Source organism: Propithecus coquereli, unplaced genomic scaffold (assembly GCF_000956105.1).
Source record: "Propithecus coquereli isolate 6110/MARCELLA unplaced genomic scaffold, Pcoq_1.0 Scaffold3, whole genome shotgun sequence".
NCBI classification, from domain to species: domain Eukaryota; kingdom Metazoa; phylum Chordata; class Mammalia; order Primates; family Indriidae; genus Propithecus; species Propithecus coquereli.
The window spans coordinates 5760557-5783855 of NW_012148618.1; the positions used below are offsets into that span (position 1 = coordinate 5760557).

The 23299-nt window shown below is 39.4% G+C and overlaps 1 protein-coding gene across 1 annotated transcript in view; it reads left to right on the plus strand.

Moving 5' to 3' along the window:
* The window catches only part of LOC105814218 (formin-1-like), a 298032-nt gene extending 277264 nt beyond the window's left edge, over positions 1-20768 (plus strand). Inside the window, exons 16-17 of the mRNA XM_012649117.1 lie at positions 18129-18213; positions 20724-20768. Of these exons, the coding sequence (XP_012504571.1) occupies positions 18129-18213; positions 20724-20768 (130 nt within the window). The remainder of the gene's footprint in view (positions 1-18128; positions 18214-20723) is intronic.
* Positions 20769-23299: the final 2531 nt, after the last annotated feature.

The following is a 23299-nucleotide window of genomic DNA, read 5'->3' on the forward strand; positions in this document are numbered from 1 at the left end:
ATTGCAGTGTAGACACTGCAATCAAAGAGAATTCTTCTCTTTACATGATTATTCTGGGAAAAAGCTCCACAAACTAAAATTTTTACTTATTGAATTCTGCTTTCCTACTAGCCTACTACACAATCTTATAGTAACTTCTAACAAGTTAATTTTCTTTTCCCTGGCCCTCCGTTATATATTAATAGTTACATGGTTCGTATATACTTAACTACTAAGGAGCTTCACATTTTAAAGAAATCCCTTAATAATACAAAAAATCACTCTCTAGGTAATTGACAAAACTTTGAAATTTCCCAAGTCACATTTGAAAGCAGTTCTGTGCAAGTATAAAAACAGTAAATGCCCCAAAGTCCTAACTAACAAACAGAATTATTATATTCAAAAAGAATAAAACCTGCTTATTTCCCAAGAAATAAATTTTAAAATACTTCTACAAAATTAAAAATATACCCTGAATAAGGAGAGGAGATAGACTAAAAAATGGTAAGAATTATAGGATCATTAATTTTTAAGAACTGAACATGTCTCTTGTATCTCTTGGCCTTCTTTCCTCTGGAAACTATCATTTCCCTTCAAGCTTCTTTTAAAAGAATAGTTTATATTCATTTCCTTACCACGTACTCCTCCCCATATCAGTAACGATAAAGTCTTGTCTGCCATAGCGAAGACAAAAATAACTGTTACTTAAACAAAGGAAAAATTTATGTTTCTCTTGCATAACAATCTGAGTGCAAGAAGGTTAGATGTTGGGGATGCAGTTTCCTTCTATTTTGTGGCTGCCATTCTTGAGCGTGGTCCTTATCCCCAAGGCTGTAGATGGCTCAGATCACATTCACCACCACCACGGCCAGTGGGAAGGAATGGGAACACCCTTTCCTTTTAATAGCATGAGCTGGAAGGTGCATACATCACTTCTACTTTAAGTCCACTGGGCAGAATTTAGCCTCATGGCCATACACAAGGTAGACCAGGAAATGTAGGGTTATGTGGGAGCCATGTGCCCAGCTAAAGATTCATAGGTTCCATTATTAAAGGAAGAGGGAGAAATACATGTCGAGACCATTGGCAAACTTTGTCACATTTCCTAATTGTGAAAAGAAATGGCTCCTTCTAACTCTTCGCCACTGCTAGTTTTTGACACTGATGATAGCTTTTTCTATCTTGAAATGTCTCATTTCTCTGACAGTACACTAAGTCTCTTTCTGCGAAGGTGATTGCTCCTTCTATATCTCCTTCATCCTTGATTAGCTCCTCCTTTTCTTCTATTCCTTAAGTTGTGGACCTTCCCCAAGCTTCAGGTCTCAGTGCTCTTCTTTCTGCTCTATACTCTCTCTATAGCTGGTTTCAACTATTTTCACAGCTTCACCTGTCACCTCTTTGCCAAGACTTCCTATGTCTCCCTACACAGAAGCTACCTTCTCTCTAAGTTTTAGATGTAAATCTCCTGCTGCATGCTAAAGATTGCCACTGAATACTCAACTTGCATCTGTGATTGAGTATGTCCCAGTTGGAAATTATTCTATCCCAACCGAGTCCTACTCCTCTTAGGTTACCTAACTTTTGATTTTGCCAACACTGTCCTCTTCTTAGTAGCAAAAGGTGGGCTGGAACCTGAATTATCTCCAATGCTACAAGATTCATTTTCTATCTGTTGCTAACTCTTCTCAGTTTTGCATGCTCAGTGGTTCTTCTTATCTTGTATTTGCAGTGGCTCTACCCTAATTCAGGACTTCATCATCTCTCACCTGGATTATTGAAATATCCTTCTCACTCTTTTATTTCCTCTTTAATGTCCCTTATCACTGCATCCAGTTATCCTTCTAAAACAGAAGTTAGATCACATTTATCTCTTTAAACATATTCTGTTGTTTTCCATTGTTCATGAAATAAAGAACAGAGAATTAGCCATTGTTGATACTTTTATTTATTAACTTATTAGGTCCTTGCAACAGCCTTGAAAAGAAGGTTTATTGCTATTCTATAACTGATCATGAGAGAGTAAATGAATTTTCAGCATCACAGTTTTACTAATAATCAATAGGATGGGGATAAGGACCTGGGCCTTTTTTGACACTAAAGCTTAAGCTCTTTCAAGTGTTCCATGTTTCCTCCCAAATTATAGCATGACCCTCCCAAACCTGCCCTAAAATCACTCTCCAGCCTCATTTCCTATAGCCTCATCCCCTCTGAACCCACCACAATGACCACTTTCTGTTTCTTACTCCTTCACTTTCTGGCCTTGTGTTCTCACTGGAAATTTTCTTAATATTTCATCATCCCTAATTATTTTCTGCTGATCAAAATATAGCCATCCTTCAAGGACTGCCTCCAGAACCAGCTTCTCTAGAAATTTTCTGAAATCTCTCTAAGCAGAAGAAGAACTACCTTTTCCTCTGGTCTCTAACAGCATTTTTGCTTCACTATCTTTTAGCATTCAGTTCATTCCAACTTACTTTAGCAGTTTACGTGTCTTTTTCCACCCCTAGGACATAAACCTGTTGCCTATTTTATCTTCTGTGATACATTCTCCAGCACAGGGTTTGATATGTGTCTATTGATGTAGAAAGAACCTCACAACAGTCAAAATGATACTAAGTGAGCATTGAAGATCCTGGGTCATGTAAGAGTTTGGAGGAAGAAATGATCCTAAGGAAATATAGATGCCATGGGGAGGGCTTTAGGCAGATGTTTAGCCATAAACAGGATGACTCTGGGCAGAGAGTTGTAGAGGAGATTTAGAAGCCAGCGGGGGAATGTTGGAGAGCAGCAGCTCCCAAACTGGTACTAGGGGTGAAGCCTAGGAATCTGTGGTTTTAGAAGCTTCCCACAGAGATGGCATAACAGGAACACATTTTGTATTTGGTTGTCTTAATAAATGCCTTGGTTTCACCCACCTCTTATTTAAATATACCAAGTAAGCTCTAGAGCTGGGAGAGAGGAGGACACCTCCCTGGTGATTCTTATGTTCAGCCAAGTTTAAGAACTCCTGGACTTAGGTGATCTTTCAGGTGTCTTTCAACCCTGATTTCCTACAATTTTAGGTAGGAAGTGAGCTGAGCATCGAGCAGATGAATTCTGCTACTTGGTAAAGAAAAAGGGGTGAGAACATTCTGGGAAGTCACATTGTAAAGATATGGACTTAGGCAACTCAGTACACATTTCGGAGGAATCACATAGTGTGATTCCTGGGATCAGCTTAACTACCTGACTCTTTTCTGTATATCCTTCTCTGAGTACTGGGTCTACCCAGTCTCTCATGTACTTGCATATTCCCATAATATTAATATAAATTTATAGCATTTAATTTAAGTACATACAGTCATGTTCACTTAACAAGGAAGATACATTCTGAGAAATGCATCGTTAGGCTATTTTGTCATGGTGGGAACATCGTACAGTGTGCTTACACAAATGGAGGTGGTATAGCCTACTACACACCTAGACTGTTGTATGGTGTAGCCTATTGCTTCTAGGCTACAAACCCGTATAGCATGTTACTGCACTGAATACCGTAGACGATTGTAACACAATGGTAAGTATTTGTGTATCTAAATAGATCTAAACATAGGAAAATATGATATAAAAGATAAAAATGGTATACTGTATAGGGAGGGCATTTACCGTGAATGGACCTTACAGGACTGAATGTTGCTCTGAGTGAGTCAGTGAGTAAGTGGTGAGTGAATGTGAAGGTCTAGGACATTACTGTAAACTGCTGTAAACTTTATAAACACTTAGGCTACACTAAATTTATAAAAACAAAGTTATTGCATTATGACATTGCAATAGCTACAGTTGTCACTAGGTGATAGGAATTTTTCAGCTCCATTATATAATCTGTGGGACCACCATTGTAAATGTGATCTGTCTTTGACTGCAATGTCATGCAGTGCATGGCTATACTTTTAAAATATCTATTATGATATTCATTTAAAGACATACTTTAAAAATATCTATGGTGTCTCAAGTGATATACAAGCTATGAAACTATTCTGGAGGAATTTAATCCAGTGATCAGATACTGCCTCCTTCGTGATGTTTTCTCCAACCTCCATGAGCTATCTTTCCTCCAAAGGGGGGTTTATTGTGTCTTCAACTTTGGCATTTAATGATTTGGTTTTCATTCATTTGGTTATAGACATTTTCTCTTTTTAAATAAATCATAGGTCTCTAGAAGATAAGTGCAATGTCTCGCACTGCTTTGTTTTCTCTGTAGCTCCTGTATTTCCTTATACATAATAGGTACTCAGCTAATACTGGTTGAACAAATAAATGATCACTGTGTTTTCTTTTACCATGTTGAAACTGATTACAAGATTTGCTGCCTGACGCTGATAGATGAAAAATCTTATTTATTTGGATTTTGGTGGTAGAATTCCCTAAATGTATCCCATATGGGTCACTTTTGCCCAAGAATCTCAAATCTTAATAGCTTTGTCAAAGAGGATAGACATGTTCAGAACAAGAAAGATTAGCTAATGGGTTAAAACAATCACTGTCTCTGTTCTTGACTGTATTACTTTCATTTAAAAAAAAAAAACTAGAAAAAAACAAGGAAGTAGAGATCCTTTGGATTCATGGCTGTGCCAAGCCTCAAACCTCTTTGGAGCTCAGATCAGAACCTTAGAGAGCATCTGTTCACACTCTATTTCCCTAGCTTGGCAGACAGCAATGGAAACCCAAAGTAAGTCTCCTTCATTCATCTAGAATATTTCTAAATTACTTATCTGTGGGACTCCTGACAGCTCCCGCCTTGGAGGCAGATGCAGTAGGGGGCTGCCTGGGTAGTATGATTTGAGGGGCGCCAGAGAGGCTCCTGCTCCCGACAGTCTCCCCTTCCCCTTTTGTTCTAGTCACCCATGTTAACAGGATCTGGTCAGTTCTACTTTTTGGTGAGACTTGGTAGGTGGTACAGGTTTCAAAACCGAAAAAGGGGGAGTTGGTGTCTACAAGCACATGCAAGTCTTCATTATCAGGATTGGATAATGATTTCAATTAAATTTGCAAATTTATGACACAGGGCTTACTTCAGTTTCCAAGCTGTCTCCCAGAGGGCTCTCCCCGAAGGAGGAAATGAATACAATGCTGTTACCTTTCACTCTGCACCTAAATCGCAGGGTTGGCTCCGGGTGTTATGTCTACCAAGTGCAGAGTGATTGGCTTTAACTGATCATGCATTCCAGGGCAAGTCCAGGGCCCCTACCACCACCACCCACTTCCACTCCCCTGCAGCCTGGGGGAGAAGCAGCTCTGTAGACGGAAGTGGACTTTGTTCTGCAATTAATCACTTGAAGTCAAAGTGTGTTTGGGTACTACAAGTGATAGCCCACAAAAACTATGAAGTGGCTGATTTGTGTAGCTGGTGAAATTTCGTCTCTAGGAGGACTTCCTTACTTGTAAATAGAAAAACATCTTATTTAAGAATGGGGTAGGGAAGCTTGTCAAATTTAGGAAGTAGAAGTGATGGGCTAATTTATCATGGAATAACTTTTAAAAGCTAGATTCTGATGTGTAAATTGCTGAGCCTAAGACCTGTATTACTTTCCTGCTTGTCTGTCTTACCATGGCTGCTAGTGAGGCTGACCCAGGATGTGCAGGGGCAGTCAGGGTCAAGGGTCAGACTATGAAGAGAGCATAGAAGAGTGTGTGTCTAGTATGTGGCCCTGGTGGCCTGCCTGAAATAACCAGGTTACCCTGGGTTACCTATTATTTCATATTGTCTATGGCTCTTTTCTCTGAGTGTTATTTTCTTACCCTTTGGAAACACTCCACATAGACTAGTCAGTGATGTTTTCATCAGCTGCTGCAGTGAGGAAGAAATTTCCCTTTACATTGTGAAGTTAATGAGCTTGGTCTTTACATTGTTTATTTTTTTACTAATAGTGGAGAGTGACTTTACTTATGTCATTGACTTTTATAACTGTTAACCATGTGCAATAGTTATATGAAGAATTCAGACTTAGCTAGTGAGTGAATGTTGTCAAGAAGAATGGAAATGAAAGTGGTCCCCACAGCCTCCAGCAGGTCTCCACGATTGCTCTTATTTAGAACTAAAGCTGGACGTTAGTTCCTTTTTCCACTGTATGGAGAAATAATTTGACTCCATGAACTGGGGACAGGACCTTATGGAGACCTGAGTACCCAAACAAACTCCACAGAATAGCTAGCCTTACTTCTGATGTTCAAGCTGTTGGGCAATAGCAGGAGGGATGACCAGACGTAGACATGGCCTTCTGAAAACACAACATTAAAAACAACCCTTGTGATTTAATACCCTCTATGTTTCAGATAATCCTAATGTGAAAAATACCAAAATGTTGCCCCCAGTCTTTTCTATCCAAAGTGCCATAAATCATGTGATATTGGGTTTTCTGAGGCAAGAAAGCCACTACCACACCTTCCCAAGGTCTGAATGCTATTCCTTGTGCCCCGGCCTCGTGTTACTTAGTTCAAGGCTACAAAGAGATCAAGGCAAAGGAGTGAACAGCAAGTTTGCATTTCATCTTTGCAGCTTCTTATATCCCTTCTCTGGCTTTTTCCCCTAAAGGGAGATCATAAAAGTATCATCATTTAGCTTATAGGAGAAGCTATAACAATGATTGGTAAAGCCAACCCATATTGGGTTGTCAGAATGGCAAGTCATTTATTGTACAGGGTGATCTGCAGTAGAGACCAATACCTTTTCCATACCACAAAGACCTTATCCGCCATTCAAAGGACCCTAGATCAGAATTAACTGGGCCAGTGACAAAGGCATGTTTTTCTCATGTTCCCTTTTTTATCGTGTTCCTCCATGTATAGCAGAAGAGTCATCAGAATGAAGAGTTCTTGTACTTGTTAGAGAGATTCAGGTCACATGTCTTTACATTTCAGGATAAGTCTAGGTGGTGTAGTGGCTTGGACCTTCAGTTTTTACCATCCTGCTTTTCAGTGAACTTGGGTATTCCCTACGGCATGCTGTCTTAGAGACATATTACATGTTGATGCACAGATCATTCCTTGTCCATTTTCTAGACTATTTTCACTTTCCTTCTTTAGTAATGAGTGATATTAAAGTCTTCTTTTGAAGAGATTTCACATTACAGCTGATCAGATTTCTTGCTTTTGCCAACATGCATTTCATGAATCCATTTCCTCAATGCCTCTCTTTTCTTTGCCTTTATCTGTCTATATTTCCAAATCCATTGACTTTGAATGTCTTGGATGAAAAGATATGCATGATCTGGGCCATGCGGTGGTTGTTTTTAGGTACACTGTACTGGATGGCTGATAGGGCTGCTTCTTTGAAGCTAGTAGCACTATGGGCCAAAATTTCACTCCTGTTCTCCTAAAGTCACTTCTTTGGTTCTGTTGTCTATAATACAAAAACAAGTAATTTATTAACAAGTATGCCCTGCTATTAATAATATTACCAGATTGTATTTTCTCTACTTGATAAAGTGAACTGACCATTATCATTTAGGAGAATTTCTAACATATCACCAATAGGTGTTTAAAAGAGAATGGTATTTTTCAAGAGCCATTTACCTATTTTTAAACACTGTTTAAAAGTTAATCCCACTGTTTAGAGTGTAGACTCCAGCCTGAACTATGATTTGAGACTAGTTGTATCCAGACACCAGCTGTCAGCCTGCATGACTTTTTTTCATTAAAAAGATAACTTAGCATCATACTTAAGAGTTATTCAAAAGTTAATAGGTTGACAGTCTTGTTAGAATTCAGACAGATATGCAGAATGGGAAAGAAAGGAAAGGAGAAAGAGCAAATGACACCCACCCAAAATAAGTTAACTACAATCACAGAATTAACTTGGGAGGAGCCTTACACAGGGGTGTAATAAGATAGACCCATTTAATTTCATTCTTAGGTTATTAAAAGCAAAGGAAGCAAATAGAAATTGGAAAATAGAAGAGGGCAGAAATCAGAAAGAGCAAGCAAAATTCTAGGCAGGACCATAAATAAAATGAATCATAATAAAAAGTGAGGTAATTCTTGCCTCTGTGAGGGGAAAGTGAATGGGTACCCCACTTATTTCCCTCATTTTGGCTCATCTGGATCTGTCCCCTCTGTGCCTGTCTGTATTTGCCAGATACCGATGATCTCACAGACTTAGAACATATCTGGAGAGTAACAAGAGGAGGAGAATAGTAGAGCTAGTCATATTTTCATTTTTGTAGATTTGATGTTTTATTGGAGCCCAAAGTCTGCAATCTTGTGGCTATGACTGTCAGAAGAATCATCCTTTTAAGAGGACTTATTTTCTTAAATTAGTAGTTCATCTGGACAGTTCTTTAGGAAAAAGCCTTCTGTTGGCATTCTCCTGAAGAGGAAGGTGTTTTTTTTTCTCTTTTCCCCAGGACCTTCAATAGGTTCTGTTAAATTCAATACATAGAAATTATTCGTTTTTTTTTTTTTTTTTAAAAGCAGAGCTCTTTTTGTCCAAACACATACATACATGAAACACCAATATATAACACAAAGTGAGGTTTTTCCTATTGAAGCAGGACTTGCAGAGATTGGCATCTAGAGGATTCTCTAATTCAGCCCCTCTCCCTGAAGCACGTTAAGGCTCTTTGAAAGACAATTTGAAAACACTGCTCTAAACTATTGTTTTTTTCAGTAGTTACAAGGAGTGTAAAACAGCCTGAACACTCTGCCCCGCTTTCTCAATATCTCACTTCTCTCATGTGGCCAGTGTGCTCGATCCCTATGGTCAAAAATGCAAGTACTCCCTGTTGTTACAAAGTTGATGATGATTTCAGTATTTTGTGCCTTATATACCATGAACCAATGAAATACTGAGTGTCAAAAGAATAAAGACATAGTACTTCCTCAGTCTCATAGATGGCTGGATTCTGAATTTGTTTGAATTAGCTACAGACATCTAAATAAATATAGCCTGTAACAAGACTAGAGTATACCTACTTTTTAGGCTCTACCCCAAAATGAGGCTATGATAGTGGGAAGCCTAAGCCTCTAACTGGAAAGGCATGTCCCTCTTTGAACACCTAGCTGTCACCTAGCTGCCTGTGACACCTGCTCTCTGATGAGTTGAAGAAAAATTATGATTTTGTGCATCATCCAGCTCTTTTCATTGTTAGGATGTTCTCTTGCAGCTTTCCACATTCTAAGTGGAAGCAGAACTCCCTTCCCAGGCGGTTCTAATATGAAACCAAAATTACAAACCACTTCCATAGAGTAAAGACTAGGCAGGAACATCAGAGGACATGCTTCACTGTCCCATCTTACACTGTGTCTTTCCTCAGCAGACTGTGGCAGCACTTGCTGCTTCCTGGGGCTCCCAGGGACCCCTTAGGGAGTGTAAGCATTATAATGGGAAGGGGAAAAAGATAGGGTTTTCCAAAATTTTACTGAGGCATTTATGAATCCAGTAAGTATTTTCTTTCCCTCAACATGTTTGTATGATTTTTTTCCCTGTTGTTACCAATTTTTTTTATTTTTTGTAGAAGTTGCCATATATACCTTAAAATCAAGTCTAGGTACTTGCCTATGAGGAATCATGAGCAACTATGGGTGATATTCTAGAATAAATATTTAAACCAGAAACAAAAGTAGAACCAACATCTAAGCCAGAAACAAAAACAAGTCCATAAACAATTAAGCCAAGGAGGAGGTTGAGCATGTATGTAGCTAGAAATTGTCTAACCAGCAGGTTTTCTTTCATAATACAAAAAAGTTCTGACCTCCTGAAGTGAGAGAAGCAAACACCAGACTTGGGACACAGTTATATAACCTCTCTGCATCTCAGTCTCCTTGTGGGCAAAGTAGTGCAGATACTTTTAAGAATCCTGGAATACATACATAAGTTGATATACATTAATATTTAGCACAGTTGGGTGGCCTTGAGCACCCTTTCTTTTTCCTTAAGTCTCAATCAGCTAATCAGTAACTGGATTAGATTGTTTAAAATATTTTCATGTTTTTTCTTAAGGATAAATACCAAAAGTAATCATTTTACAAGTCTGAGTATTTTCTAAACACTTAGACTGGTTAAGGTAGAAACAAATTATCCATGCAAGTCATTTGTCCGTCACATAGATATTTGCTAGGAACCGACTTGTGTGTGGCAAAGTGCTAGACATAGGAACAGGGAGGGATCCCAGATGCATAAGCCCTGGTCATTGTCCTCAAGTGGTTCCAGTGGTTTAAGGGAAATAAGACACCTACCCAATTCTGAGATGAAAAGCCCTAAGTACCTTAAGAGAGGCACAAAGTGCTTTTTCACTTGAGAAAAAGAGCAATTACTTCTTGCTAAGATTGATGAAGGAAGCTTTCATGACTTTGGCACTTACGCTGGGAATAGAAGAATGGGAAGAATTTGAACACATGGAAACGAGTAAGACAGTCATTGAGGGAAGAGTAAAAGCAAGATGCCACATCCAAAGAAGGGTGAGTTGTTTGGCCGTGACATGGAGTGAGGGGAGGGAAAGGATACTCTATCAGTAATCACATAAAGTGTTTTCTTTGATTTTTCAAAGCAACTGTGTTATTCAGTTGTAGTATTATTCCCACTTCTAAGAGGTGAGGAAATTGAGGCTCAGAGGGTAAGTGACTTGTCCAGGGATACTCAGCTAATTGAATTGCCATACTATCAATACCACAGCAGATCTGGCTGGGTCTGAAGAGGTAAAACAAATAAACAAACTGAGTTTAGAACAGGAGGATTGGACTGCCAGGCTCAAGAACTTGAATCATACACTGTATAGTCCAGGGCTTGGCAAACTACAGCCTATGAGACAGATCTGGCTACTACCAGTGTTTGTCAATAAAGTTTATAAGAACACAGCATTGCCTGGTCATTCATGCATTTTTTATGGCTGCTTTCACACTACAACAGCTGAGCTGAGTAGTCAAAACAGAGAACATATGGACTGCAAAGCCTAAAACATTTAACTGTCTGGCCCTTTATAGAAAATGTTTGCTAACCCCTGTTATATAGTTGATTAGGAGTCATTGAAAGTGTTTGAGAAGGAAAGTAATATCCTTAGAGTCATGTATTACTAATTGAGACCGTCTTAATCAGTAGAATAGATTGGAGGGAACTAGATCATTTAGAACAGCGGTCCCCAACCTTTTCGGCACCAGGGACTGGCTTCATGGAAGATAATCCTTCCACTGGGAGGTGGGGTGGGGAGGAGGACCGTGGGACGATCCCAGCATGACCCAAGTGCACCACATTCATCGTGCAGTCAAACCTCTCTGCCAATGACAATTTGCACTTGCAGCCGCTCCCCAGTGCCGGCACCATGGCCCCAGCTCCACCCAGGGCAACTTAGATCCCTTGCATGCAGTTTACAGTAGGGTTCATGCTCCTATAGGAATCCAATGGCTGCTGATCTGACAGGTGGCGGAGCCCACGTGTTGATGCGAGTGAAGGGGTGCGGCCACAAACACAGAGGAAGCCTCACTCTGGCGTAGCCTGGCCCAATTCCTGCCCCTGCAGCTGACCCCCAACAGGCCAGGACCAGCACCCATCTGCAGCCTGGGGGTTGGGAACTGCAGATTTAGAAGACTATTTCATCTGTCTGGGTTCTCATCCCTTCACTCCTGGGCCATCACAGTAGCCTTCCATCAAGTCTCCTAGCCAAAACTTCAAAGCTTACAGAGTCCAGGTAGGACAACAAAAATAAGACGTGCTAGGTATAAGAGAACTCTCCTGAAAACCTCAGGGCTGTGAATATGATAGAGAGTCACTGTAAGGGCCTCAAACTGAGGCTCTCCCCCGTTGTCGCTGCACAGTAATGCCCCCCAATGTTGTCAGACCTTCCAATTTCATAAAAGGGGTCATAAATTTGAACTTATGTGAAATCTCTGCATTTACAAATGATGGCAACTAAATTCAAATTCATTTAAACCTTCTGTGGCTGATCAAAACTGGATTTAAATTTATTTAAACCCTCTTACGTTGATCAAACTGCAGCCCCCCAGCTTGCAGTCTTTTCCTGCATAATTGCCAGAACACTGATTCTAAGTGAATTGAATGCAATCAACAATAGCAACCACTATAGCCTCTTAGGCAGCCATATGACACTGCCCACAGTTTTTGAAGGACGTTTTCAAAGTGTAGACAGACAGCTCAAACGTCAATCTCTTGTCAGGTCAGAGCAGTTTCTAAGACCTACCGATGTGCTCTATCACACCAATGTACCTGACAAAGCTAGATTGTCAGAATATTTAACCACTTGTTTCTCATCATAGGTATGATATAAAAACAGTTGAAAAACAGCCTGGCCCTCTAAACATGATGTGGACTCTCATGTTAAGGACATACAGTGAATCTAGTAAAAATTTGCTGGTTTTTGTTTTGCAGGATCAGTCTTGAGCAGTGGTGATGATATGTTCACATGAAATTTAAGGGACTTTATATTTTAATGGACTTGCATATTTTCCCCATTACCACGGATGCCTGAATTTTTATCATTTAGAGACTAATCATTTGTAATCATTTATTTATTCAGTATTTATTGTCACTTACTGTATGCCAGTTACTGTGCCAGATGCTGAGAAAAGAAAAACAATGAAGTCCTAGCCCTGCCTTTGAGAAGCTCCAGTCTACTGGGAAAGGCAGGTGCCTAAAAATGATCACAAAACAGTAAGATAAATGAACCTTGGAAGTAGGTTCAAGGAAAAGAGGGTGGGGGAGGTATCAACTCTATCCAACTAAACTTACCTTTCTTTATGTAATAAATGTACCCTAGAAAAAAGGTTGAAAAATATTCCACTCTCTTAATAAAATCACTTTAAATGTTCCGGGAAATGCCAGGCAGAAACAACTACACAATTGTGAAGCCCTGTGTTCCAAAACTATGAATTTTAAGATGGTAACAGCAAAGCATTAAACCAAGGGGCTTCATGCAACTGCACGGGGTACATGCCCAGGCAGGCTCAGCATATTCAAGAAATTCAAGTCAGCAGTAGTTTGAGAAAGTTAAGTATTTTTTCAATAATTTTGTTCTATAGGTCTCCACTCAGTAATTATTTATGGCATGCATATGTATGCCAGCCACTGTACCAAGGGTTAGGGACACAGCAGTAAAAACTGTAGTCACCATCAATGCCCTCATGGATCTTGAGGTCTAGCTGAGAGCTTTGCATGTGATAATTTTCATTATCTGGTCCAATTATGTCTTGACTACATTCTGAGAAAAGTATTGAAATACCCAGTGAGTCTTTCTTTTTCTTTATGTTTTTAAATATGTAGCATAAATTGAAAATATAATTTTTAAATGTATAAATATATAAAATTTCTATAAGGAACAAGTTTTATTTTGGTTATTAGAAAAACAAGGTTAATATGAAAACATTTACTTAGAAGTTCTATATTTGAAGTTTAAATTTTATTTATTTAAAATAGGTTTCCAGGGAAAATGTGAGGAAATAAATACAACCTTTGTTTTGAAGTTCAAAAAGTTTCTCTTATTCTATTTGCTTAAAACCTTTTTGTCATACTTGCACCAATGTTTAGCTTCTGGACATGACTTAGAATCTGTGTTCAGATCAGAAAAATTGAGCTGAGTTCTTTGGTTTGCTAAATCTCAGTGCAGCTACATCTAGCATTGGTTGATTTGGTTTGCTTTCAGGACACAGCTAAATGATATTACTGCAAGATAATACTGAGCTAATACCTCTACTTGTTTAGTTTGTAGTCAGGAACTATTGTCATGCATTCTTAAGGAATTTGTTTATCTCTTTGATGAAAGGTTCAATAATGGTTATCCTTCACTGACCACTTGCTATGTGCCAGATGTTTTACATATATTAATTTATTTAATTCTCACAATAATAACAAGAGATTGATATTAACCTCCATTTTACAGACAAGGAAACTGAAATTTAGAAAAGTCGATTAACTTGACCCACATCTTCTAATAACTGACAGAGTTGGAGTGAGAATCAAATCTAGCTGACACTGAAGCTACCTGCCACTTAACTATGGCTTCTCCCATCACTTTTTCAAGAGTGTCCTGTAAAAGGGAGACATAATAATAGAATGAGAACACTTGGAGAAGAGCAGGATAGAATCACTGAGATGGGAATTATCTTAGGGAGTCTGAGGCATGTATGACTGCCTGCAGTCCGCAGAACAGCCACTGAGCAGTAGGAAAAGGTTTGCAGTGGGAACAGGACTATAGGTTGGCTCCCAGGCCCCCTGCCTCTGCATCCCCAACCATCACCATCACCCCAGATAACCACAGAGCACGAAGAGTGGGGCACTAAGGCACATGGGAATTGGCAAGGTGATACTGAACAGAAGCATGGTAGAAGACCCACTCTGGAAGAAGAGACCAGAATTCAAAGGTGAAAAGGAACTAGTAAAGCAAAAGATGACCCCAAAACAACTTCTCTTAAAGTTAGGGGGCTTTGAGAGAAACAGTAATTCCTAACCACTCCATCGGAATTGGGATTAAAGGGTTCCTAGCAGGAGCTCTCTTTGAAAAGAAATCTGGCTGGAGAGAAGCCAGGAGGAGTGACTGCTGCAAGCTGTGGCCCCACTTACAGCACCATCATCTTGGTTGGCAAACTCTTAATAGTTAGAGTCTCCAATGTAGTCTGACCTGGATTTGATCCTTTTAGTGCATTCTTCTCTCATGTGGGTATAGTCACAGTTCCTGCTGTAAATGGAAAAGTTTAGAAGACAGTGAGGTCTATACACTCAGACTCATGTCAGTATTGACAAATGCCCATCCTCAGAGCAGCTTTACAAATGTATTTCTTCTGGGGTTATGGAATCATTGCTTATCTTTGTCTCGTTTCTATTTATTTTCCAATGTACAAGTCAGCATGTTGAATTCATTGTAACTAACTTGTGCATGTATGCTGAAAGATTGGATTACTAAGTGTATGTTTTAAGCAAATTATGTAAAATTAGCTAAGAGCTAAGCCACTCAGCCACTTGTAGAGGCTAACAAGTATATGATTAATATTGAACAAAAGATTTTTATTTGAGACCCTGGAGAAAAAGCATGTTTATTTTTTTTAAATGTCTGTGAGTTGGTGGATCTTTAAATATTTAATGTTTTGAAAGAATCTTTGAGGAAATTTTTAAAATAAAATTTTTTAAATAAAAAATACAAAGGATAACATAACATATCCATGTACCTACCACCTAGAATTACAATTTGTAACATTTGTGACATAATCTTTAAGATTTTTTTTAATTAAAAAAACACTGTAGACAAAAATGAAATTCTATTTGACATACTACCCCCAGTCCCATTCTCTTCCCCCATCTGTCTAATAACCTCTATGATGAAATTAGTGGATATCTTTCCAGTCTCTTTTGAATACTTTTATATGTGTATATATAAACATGTGTTTGTATATAAATACAGATATATGTTATTTATGTTTATATACACGTGCATGTATCTGTGAGCAATGTTTCGTGGGTGCAATTTAAAAACATATATACAACGTATAGTAGGTTACATTTATTGAGTGATTACCACGTGCCTGGAACTGTACCATCTTCATTCAGTGATCCTATGTAATAGGCATTATTTTTATTATCTCCTTTTTTAGGAAATAGAGGCACATAGAGAGAGAGAGCTCTTGTGCAGGGTCACACAGCTATAAGCAGAAGGGCTGAGAATTAATTCTGCAATTGAGCTTTGGAGGCTTCAGCAGTCCCCAACCTACCTTTTTGGCACCAGGGTCTGGAAGACAATTTTTCCACCGATGGAGGGGTGGAGGAGGTGGGGTTGAGGAGGGAGGAGGTAGAGCTCAGGTGGTGATGCGAGCAAGCGATGGGGAGCAGCTGTAAATACAGATGAAGGAAGCTCCACTGCCCACCTCCTGCAGTGCCCACTCTTCCTAAGTTTCATGGAAGACAGTTTTTCTACAGGGGCTGGGGGTGAGCGAGTGGAGGGGGTTGTGGCAAGTGGTGGAGCTCTGCAGCCCGGTCCATGGTCCGGGGATTGGGGACCACAGTAGATGGCCTCTTCACTGTGTCACTCTGCAGGATTCCTCACTCTCTCAATATCGTGTTTCTGATATCTGGGATTGTTGACTTCATAGATCTAGGTCATTCTTTCACACGGTTATATCATATTCATATTGTGTATTGAATGAATATAATACATAAGCAGCATTGAACATTACATGATAAGACCTTAACATTACATGTTAAGACCTATAAAATGGGAATAATAAAAGTTTCTGTCTCACGGGGTTGTTGCGAAAATTAAATGGTTTAATTCAAATAAAGCCAGTAGAACAGTACCTGGGCCAGATTAAGTTACCCAATAAAAGTCATTATCATCAGGTTATTTCTAGTTTTTCACTATTGCTTATATTGCCACAGTGAAAGCCCTGTGTCTGTGTATAAAGTTTCTTTTAGGTATCTCCCTGCAAGAGGAATCGATGGCTCATGGGGTGTGCATGTTTTCAGTTTTGTGTGATGTTGCCAAAGCCAGCTGTACCAATTTATACTCCCTATTGCTCTGTGTGGCAGTTCTCATTTCCCCACGTCCTCACGAATAATAGCTATTGCCTGACTATTAGATTTGCTGACTTGATGGGTAAGAAATAGTATCAGGTTGTTGAATTGGTGAATTTTTAATAATAGCTTTATCGCAAGAGAATTTGCAAACTGTAAAATTCACCCTTTTAAAGTGTACATTTTAGTACTTTAGTACTCTTCATTACACAGTAATTTTTAGTATATTCACAAGGATATGCAACCATCACCACTATCCAATTTTAGAAAAAGTCCCTTAAGCATTAGTAGTCACTCCCCATTTTCCTCAGCCCAGCTCATGGCATTGCTAATCTACTTTCTGTCTCTATGAATTTGCCCGTTCTGGACATCTCATATAAATGGAATCATATGTGTTCTTGTCCCGGCTTCTTTCACTTAGCACAATGTTTTTGAGCTTCATCTGTGTTGCAGTGTATATAAGCATTTTATTCCTTTTTATGGCCCAACAATATTCCATTGTATGGATATATGACATTTTCTTTATCCATCCATCAGTTGATGAAAATTTGGGTTGTTTCTATTCTTGGCTATTATGAATAATGCTGCTATAAATAGTCATATGCAAATTTTATATGGACTTATGTTTTCCATTTTTTGGTTATACATATATTTATATACCTAGCAGTGGAATTGCCGAGTCATATATTAACTCTATATTTAATATTTTGAGAAACTGCCAAACTGTTTTCCAAAGTGACTGTGACATTTGACAATCCCATCAACCATATATGAGGGTTCCAGTTTCTCTACATCCTCATCCCCCATACTTACTGTCTTTCCTTTTGATTCTAGCTGTTCTAGTGGATGCGAAGTGGTATCTCATTGTAGTTCTGATGTGTATTTCCTGATGATTAATGATGTTGAGCATCGTTTCACATGCTTATTGACCATTTTTATGCAGTATTTGGAGGAATGTTCATTCAAATCTTTTGCCTGATGGAGCTGGGGAAATGTAATTTGTCTTTTTAAATTGTAAGAGTTCTTCATATATTCTAGATACAAATCTCTTATTAGAGATATGATTATAAATATTTTCCCCATTCTATAGGGTGTCCCAAAAGTCTCCATACAAAGGAAGCATTTTGTAATGAATATTTTGTAAATAAAGGTACACTTAGCTACAATTTCCCATTTCCCCTATGTATGGCAACTTCTGGGACACCCTGTATAAGTTGTCTTTTCACTTAAATTGATGTGAATTGGTAAATATTAATATTTTTATTTTCATGTTTCCACAAAACTTCAATTTTCAAAATTGTCTCAGTATTATCTGCTGAGTAAATCGCAAGCCAGACAGCATTGAAGTAAACAATGCTATGTGCACGTAGTATTCCATTTATCAGAAACTATCAAATTGTTCACAAGAACAGACTTCCCAAGGTCATCTAGATGAGCCTCTCAGCTAGTTAAGAAAATTTAGTTTCGATAAAGCAGAGAAGCCTTCATGCCTAATTAGAGTTTGAATTTCATAATGGAAAGCATTAAAAAACCATTCCTGTATTTATTTTCAAACCGCCAATTGGTTTATTCAAAAGCATTTGGATTTCTGTTTAACCTGACTTCTTCCTTTTTCCTCTTCCTTCCTTTTCCTCTCCTCTCCCCTTCCTGCTTTCTGTTTCTATTTCAGATTGAAAATGGCTCAGGAATCAGTCAGCAAGTTGACATCAGAGAAGAAAGTGGAGACAAAAAAAATCAATCCCACTGCTAGTCTGGTGAGATGCATTTTTCAGCATAACCTACATATTTTTCATTATAACCGACGTGCACCCAGGAGTATGTCTGAATTTAAAGGATAAAACTCAGAGATGAAACGTAGTATCCAGATTCTCAGTTCCCATCCCGGAGTAGCACATGGTGAAAGAGTATGTGGGGGGGGCGCGGGCAACACAGAGCTTCCTGTGTCTTTCCCGCAAGCTCAACAAAGGTCCTTTCTGATCAACCAAATTCAGTCACTTGCCATTTCACATCTTTCCACACCCCAGCCACACCACAGTCCCCCTTATCTCAAAGTATTTTTTCCTGAAATGTTTAAGTATATTCACTCTCATCAGTCCCTTTTTGCCATTAAAGAAAGGGCCAGGGATTATCCTGTGTTGATAGTTGGGAAAATTGAGATGCAGAAAGACACAGCCTACTCAGGGTCACTTGGCAAGTGGATGACAAAAACCAGGACCCAATTCAGGGTCTCCTGACATTTCTGCATTTGCTAGAAACCAAACCTCCTGTGTATTCCTAGGTTTGAGAGAAAGTTGTCTTCTGAAGTCCAGCTTTCAGTAGGGAGCACAGTAAATGTCCACATAGATGTCACAGACAATAGTCAGAATGGCTGAATGGCTAGGAACCTGGGATGTTGGGGATGAAACTGTCTGAGTTCAAATCCAAGCACTGCCACTTAATAGTTGTAAAACCTTAATAAAGTTACTTTGTTTCTTTCTCAAGTGAAAAGAGGAAAATAATATTACTTTTGCTTTAGGTTTATTTTGAGGAAACTATAAAAAACATGTAAAGTGCGTAGCACATAATAACAGCTCAATAAATATTAGCGATTTTTCTTGTTACTATGAATTCCAGCAGCTGTGATGGACCCTGCAATGGGGAACAGCAATGAGTGGTCAGAGGGAGCATCACTCTCCTCACCTGCATTTTCCAACCCTCCCTTCTAGGGGCCCTGATGTCCCACAACTACTTATTTTATGCTTTCAGATTACAAGTACTTTTGCTTGGCTGCTTTAAATCTTTTGAAGATCTAAATGGGGTCTAAATTATAAAGCGAGATTATTTCTGTTGATTGACCATGGTGTTCTCATACCAACCCCATCAGCACCTAATGAATGCTGCATATGATTGATGAATGAGAAATGGGGAAGTCAGGGCCATGGAGCTTGGTCAGGGGAAGCCGTGGTGAAGGCACATGGCCCTGCCTGAACGGACATAGCCTGTGTGCTCATTTCATGGTGCATTCATTATACTCATTTGGATGATTTTCAGTGACAGTGGGCTCAACCCTGATATGTATCTTCCTTCTTCATCAGCCTCTACCACCTTCTCCAGGCCTTTGATTTGGGCCTCTATCCTGACTTTTACAACCAAACCTATTCTCGCAAGGCAGAGAGAATGGGACCACCCTGCAGACAAAGGGGAGACAGTGGGTTTACTGTGGTGTCTTTTCTAGGTTAACCTCCACTGTGAGCAAGCCCCCATTGTGATCCTCAAATTGTTAGGGTTCATTATTATTATTATTATTATTATTATTTGTCTCTTTGTGTGGGTGGTGGGTAGAAATTAGAAAAGAGCTTGTAAACTGATTCCTGAGTCAATTTGACAAGTCAAGGATGGGGTCCAAACTCAGGATGGAAGTCTAAAAATCATCAACTTAGGCATATAGCTAGGCCTATTTAGTAATTCACTTCAACATCATGTCATAGATCACAAGCAGCCCTTCTCAAAGGGCCTCTCTCTGTATCTGCTCTTTGCAAAACAGTGTACTTTTCCCTTTTTAGCCTTCCTCTAGGAGCAGACGCACTCCTCCTTGCCATACTTCATATGTTTACTTCTCTAGCGTTACAGAAAGAGCGAGAGTCCATGTTTCTGTTTGGTATACTCTGGTTTATTTTTACATCTTCTCAGGAGACTTCCATGCCTTCCCCTTCAGAAGGGTGTACCTCAGGAGTAACCTCAATACCCACGGCAAAATGGATCTGCCATTCTGCAGAGACTCAATCTGCTTATCCTTCATATTACACAGCTTTTGTTCAGTTCTGCCAAGTTGATCATTTGCAGATACAGTCAACTTGGAAACAGTGATTTTTTTTCTACATCTGGACTCCCCAAAAACTATTTCTTGAGCATTCCCTAATTCCATCAGTGGGCCAAGAGTGGGGATGGGAGAGGTCTTTGAGTAATACTACAAAGTGAGGGTCCTTGTCACAAAAGAAAAACAGAACAGAGCAGCCTGGCATGGTAAAGATCAGTGTTGTTGATGGATGTGGTTAGTTGATTGGCTGGTTGTTGGTTTTTTTGTTTTGGGGGAAGTGTAAGAGGGTGATAGGTTGGGAGGGGCAGGTAACTAAGGACTTAGGAAAAGAGGGATAGAGACAGTCTCATTTCTGAGGTGTTTGCTACAATTCTACTCAGCATTCTAGACCAAAATTTGAAAAATTTGTTAAAATTTGAGAAATGAAAAATGATAGAAACGATAATAAATTCATTTTTCCATCAACAGAAAGAAAGACTGCGCCAGAAGGAAGCCAGTGTGACCACCAGCTAAGATGGAGACACATGGAAATGAGGATGGTGGAGATGCAGGACTTCGCACGCTCCTTCGTGACACCAGCCCTGCAGGAAGCTCTTGAAAGACACGTTACTAAATGTTTGCTTTACTCACCTCTTTCTGAGGTCATCTGCAGAGAGCGCTCCGTGCCTTCTTTAAGAAGTCCCTTATTAAGCCACAGAAACAATGAAAAGCTATTTAAGGGAACATTGCAGAGCATTTGATAATTGTTTCTTATAGAGGTCCAAAGTCCACTCTATTATAAGACTAGAAGAAATACCAAGATTTTCCAATTTTTTTTTTTTAAAGCTGAGATTTCAAGCTTTGTAACCCAAGCTTGATACATGTCACCTTGTAATGGAAGAAGAGAAGGATCTTTTATGACAGTTACCTTGGGAGTGTTGAAGCCTTGATCTTTACACACTGCTGCTTTGATTATTGATCTTAATTTTGATCATGTTGCAGCAAGATCCTATAGCATCTTTCTCACCAAAAATGTTGCAACTTTACCAAAACTGTTTTTGAAGAAGTCCAAGACTACGTATTTCCCAGAATAGAAAAATGATTTTGTTATTGCTGTTGTTCATGTAATGGAAAGAAGAAAAAATGGAATTATACGTGGGTGGAGAGGGGAATAAACAGCCGTAAACTTCATCTTGGAGAACAAGTTATGATGCAGGGAGTTATCAGTCATTAAGAGAATCCCATTCTTTTGTTTTTATATCAGTTCATTGATATCAGTTCATTGCTGGTTTCCTGGGCCAGAGATTCTATACCTCAACTCCCAGAAGAAACTGTAATCCTTAAGCAGCCTTGGGGTCAGAGTACCTGCTTGGACATGTGATACCTTTCACGTTTCAAACCATTTGTGAATGGGCAATGCCATGTTGATACGCAGCTGAGTTCTACATTATCTTCTGTGTGTATGGCTGGACCTCTCCTACCACCTCCAGCAAGCAGTTTCCAGACAGGAGAGCAAATGCAACGCACAGCTTTCTATCATGACTGGCTGACAGGGTGAAACAGAAATCTTTGATGTTAAAAAACTGTAGGGCAGGAAAGAAAGTTCTTTACATCAAAATGAAAAGATGTTGATTACATTAATACTAAACTTCGACTGGAAGACCATGCATAGATAGCTTTTTCTGACCCTGGCCCTCAAGTCACAGACAAAAACCACCTTGGACCTCTCTAGGACATTTTTGCCCTTCAGTGGCCACTCTTTGAATCTGTCTTATGAGGCGAGAGAAAAGAGAGCTGAAGCTGGATTGAGAATAGGATCAAAGACGGTCATTTTAGGCCTTGGAGGAAGAGAGGCCCAAACTTTTCTCCTACAATTGGTGAAAGACGGTCTAGAGATGAACAAGAATCTTAAATTCCTTCCTGATCCAGCTGCCACATGTGGCCTTCCCCTTGACCTGCATCTTCAGAACCCTTGAACTTGCCAGGTACCTGAGTGTCTTCCCAGGATATGCCTGCCAGTCGTCAGCCCTCTCAGGGACACTCCTATAATAGATTCAGCTAATGAAAGCAGCATCATATCCTCATATAATGGCAGCCTTAGGAATCAAGAATGCATAGGCAGGATCAAATCAAGTCACAGAAGCCATACACATGCAGGTGCTAACCACCTTTCCTGATGGTTCAAAAGAAAGGAATACGGTAACATGGTTGGACTTTTTTTTTAATTGAAAATAAAGGAATGAGACAAGCAAAATAGAAAAGCTGAATAAGAAACACAACTGAAAAGGCTTGAAGTTGATCATGAGCAGGAAGCTTTTCATACTGCTTTCTTATATCATTTCTCTTCATTTTCGCTTAACCGTGAAGAAAGCCAGGGGAATTCATCAATTTAAAACAAATTCCACTTATCGCCACCCTGTGCTCCATGACATTCCTTCTAGTGTTATCATGCAGAAGAAAAGTGCCAGCTTTGCACATGCCATGGAAATCAGCTCTGAGTTCAGTGAGGCCAACAGAATTCTGAAATTTTTTGGATCTTTCTGGATCCTTATAGACTTGATGGGAGAGAGTAGCAGGAGGCTTTCAGTGGAGTCACTGCAGTCCACTTCAGGTCTCTAAGTAGGATGCTCACAGAAATCCCTGAAGGTAAGCAGGACTGTCACTGTGGGCCATATCACCCTTCAGGGACACCCTGTCAAGGAACCAAGGCTGAAGAATAATGAGTGGAAACATTTGAGAGTTAGACAAATGCAGCCCACTGTGGATTTCATCCTAGTGAATGGACTAAAACTTTGCAGTAAATGCTTATTTCTAAAGAGCAAGGTTTTCTGTCTCTGTTGGGGAAATCTAGTGGTTGTGTCACACTAGTGAAATGTATCACATCAGTGTTTTCAGACACCATAGCAGAATCTCTATTGTTCTCACCCAGTTTGAACCCTGTCTGAGATGCCCCCTCCCAAGTCCATCGAAGTACCACATTGTTGACACAGCCTTCATTGCTAACTCAAGCTGATGCTCTGCAAAGGTTAATGAGAATTTTCTCAAGGCAGTCCACAATACAATAA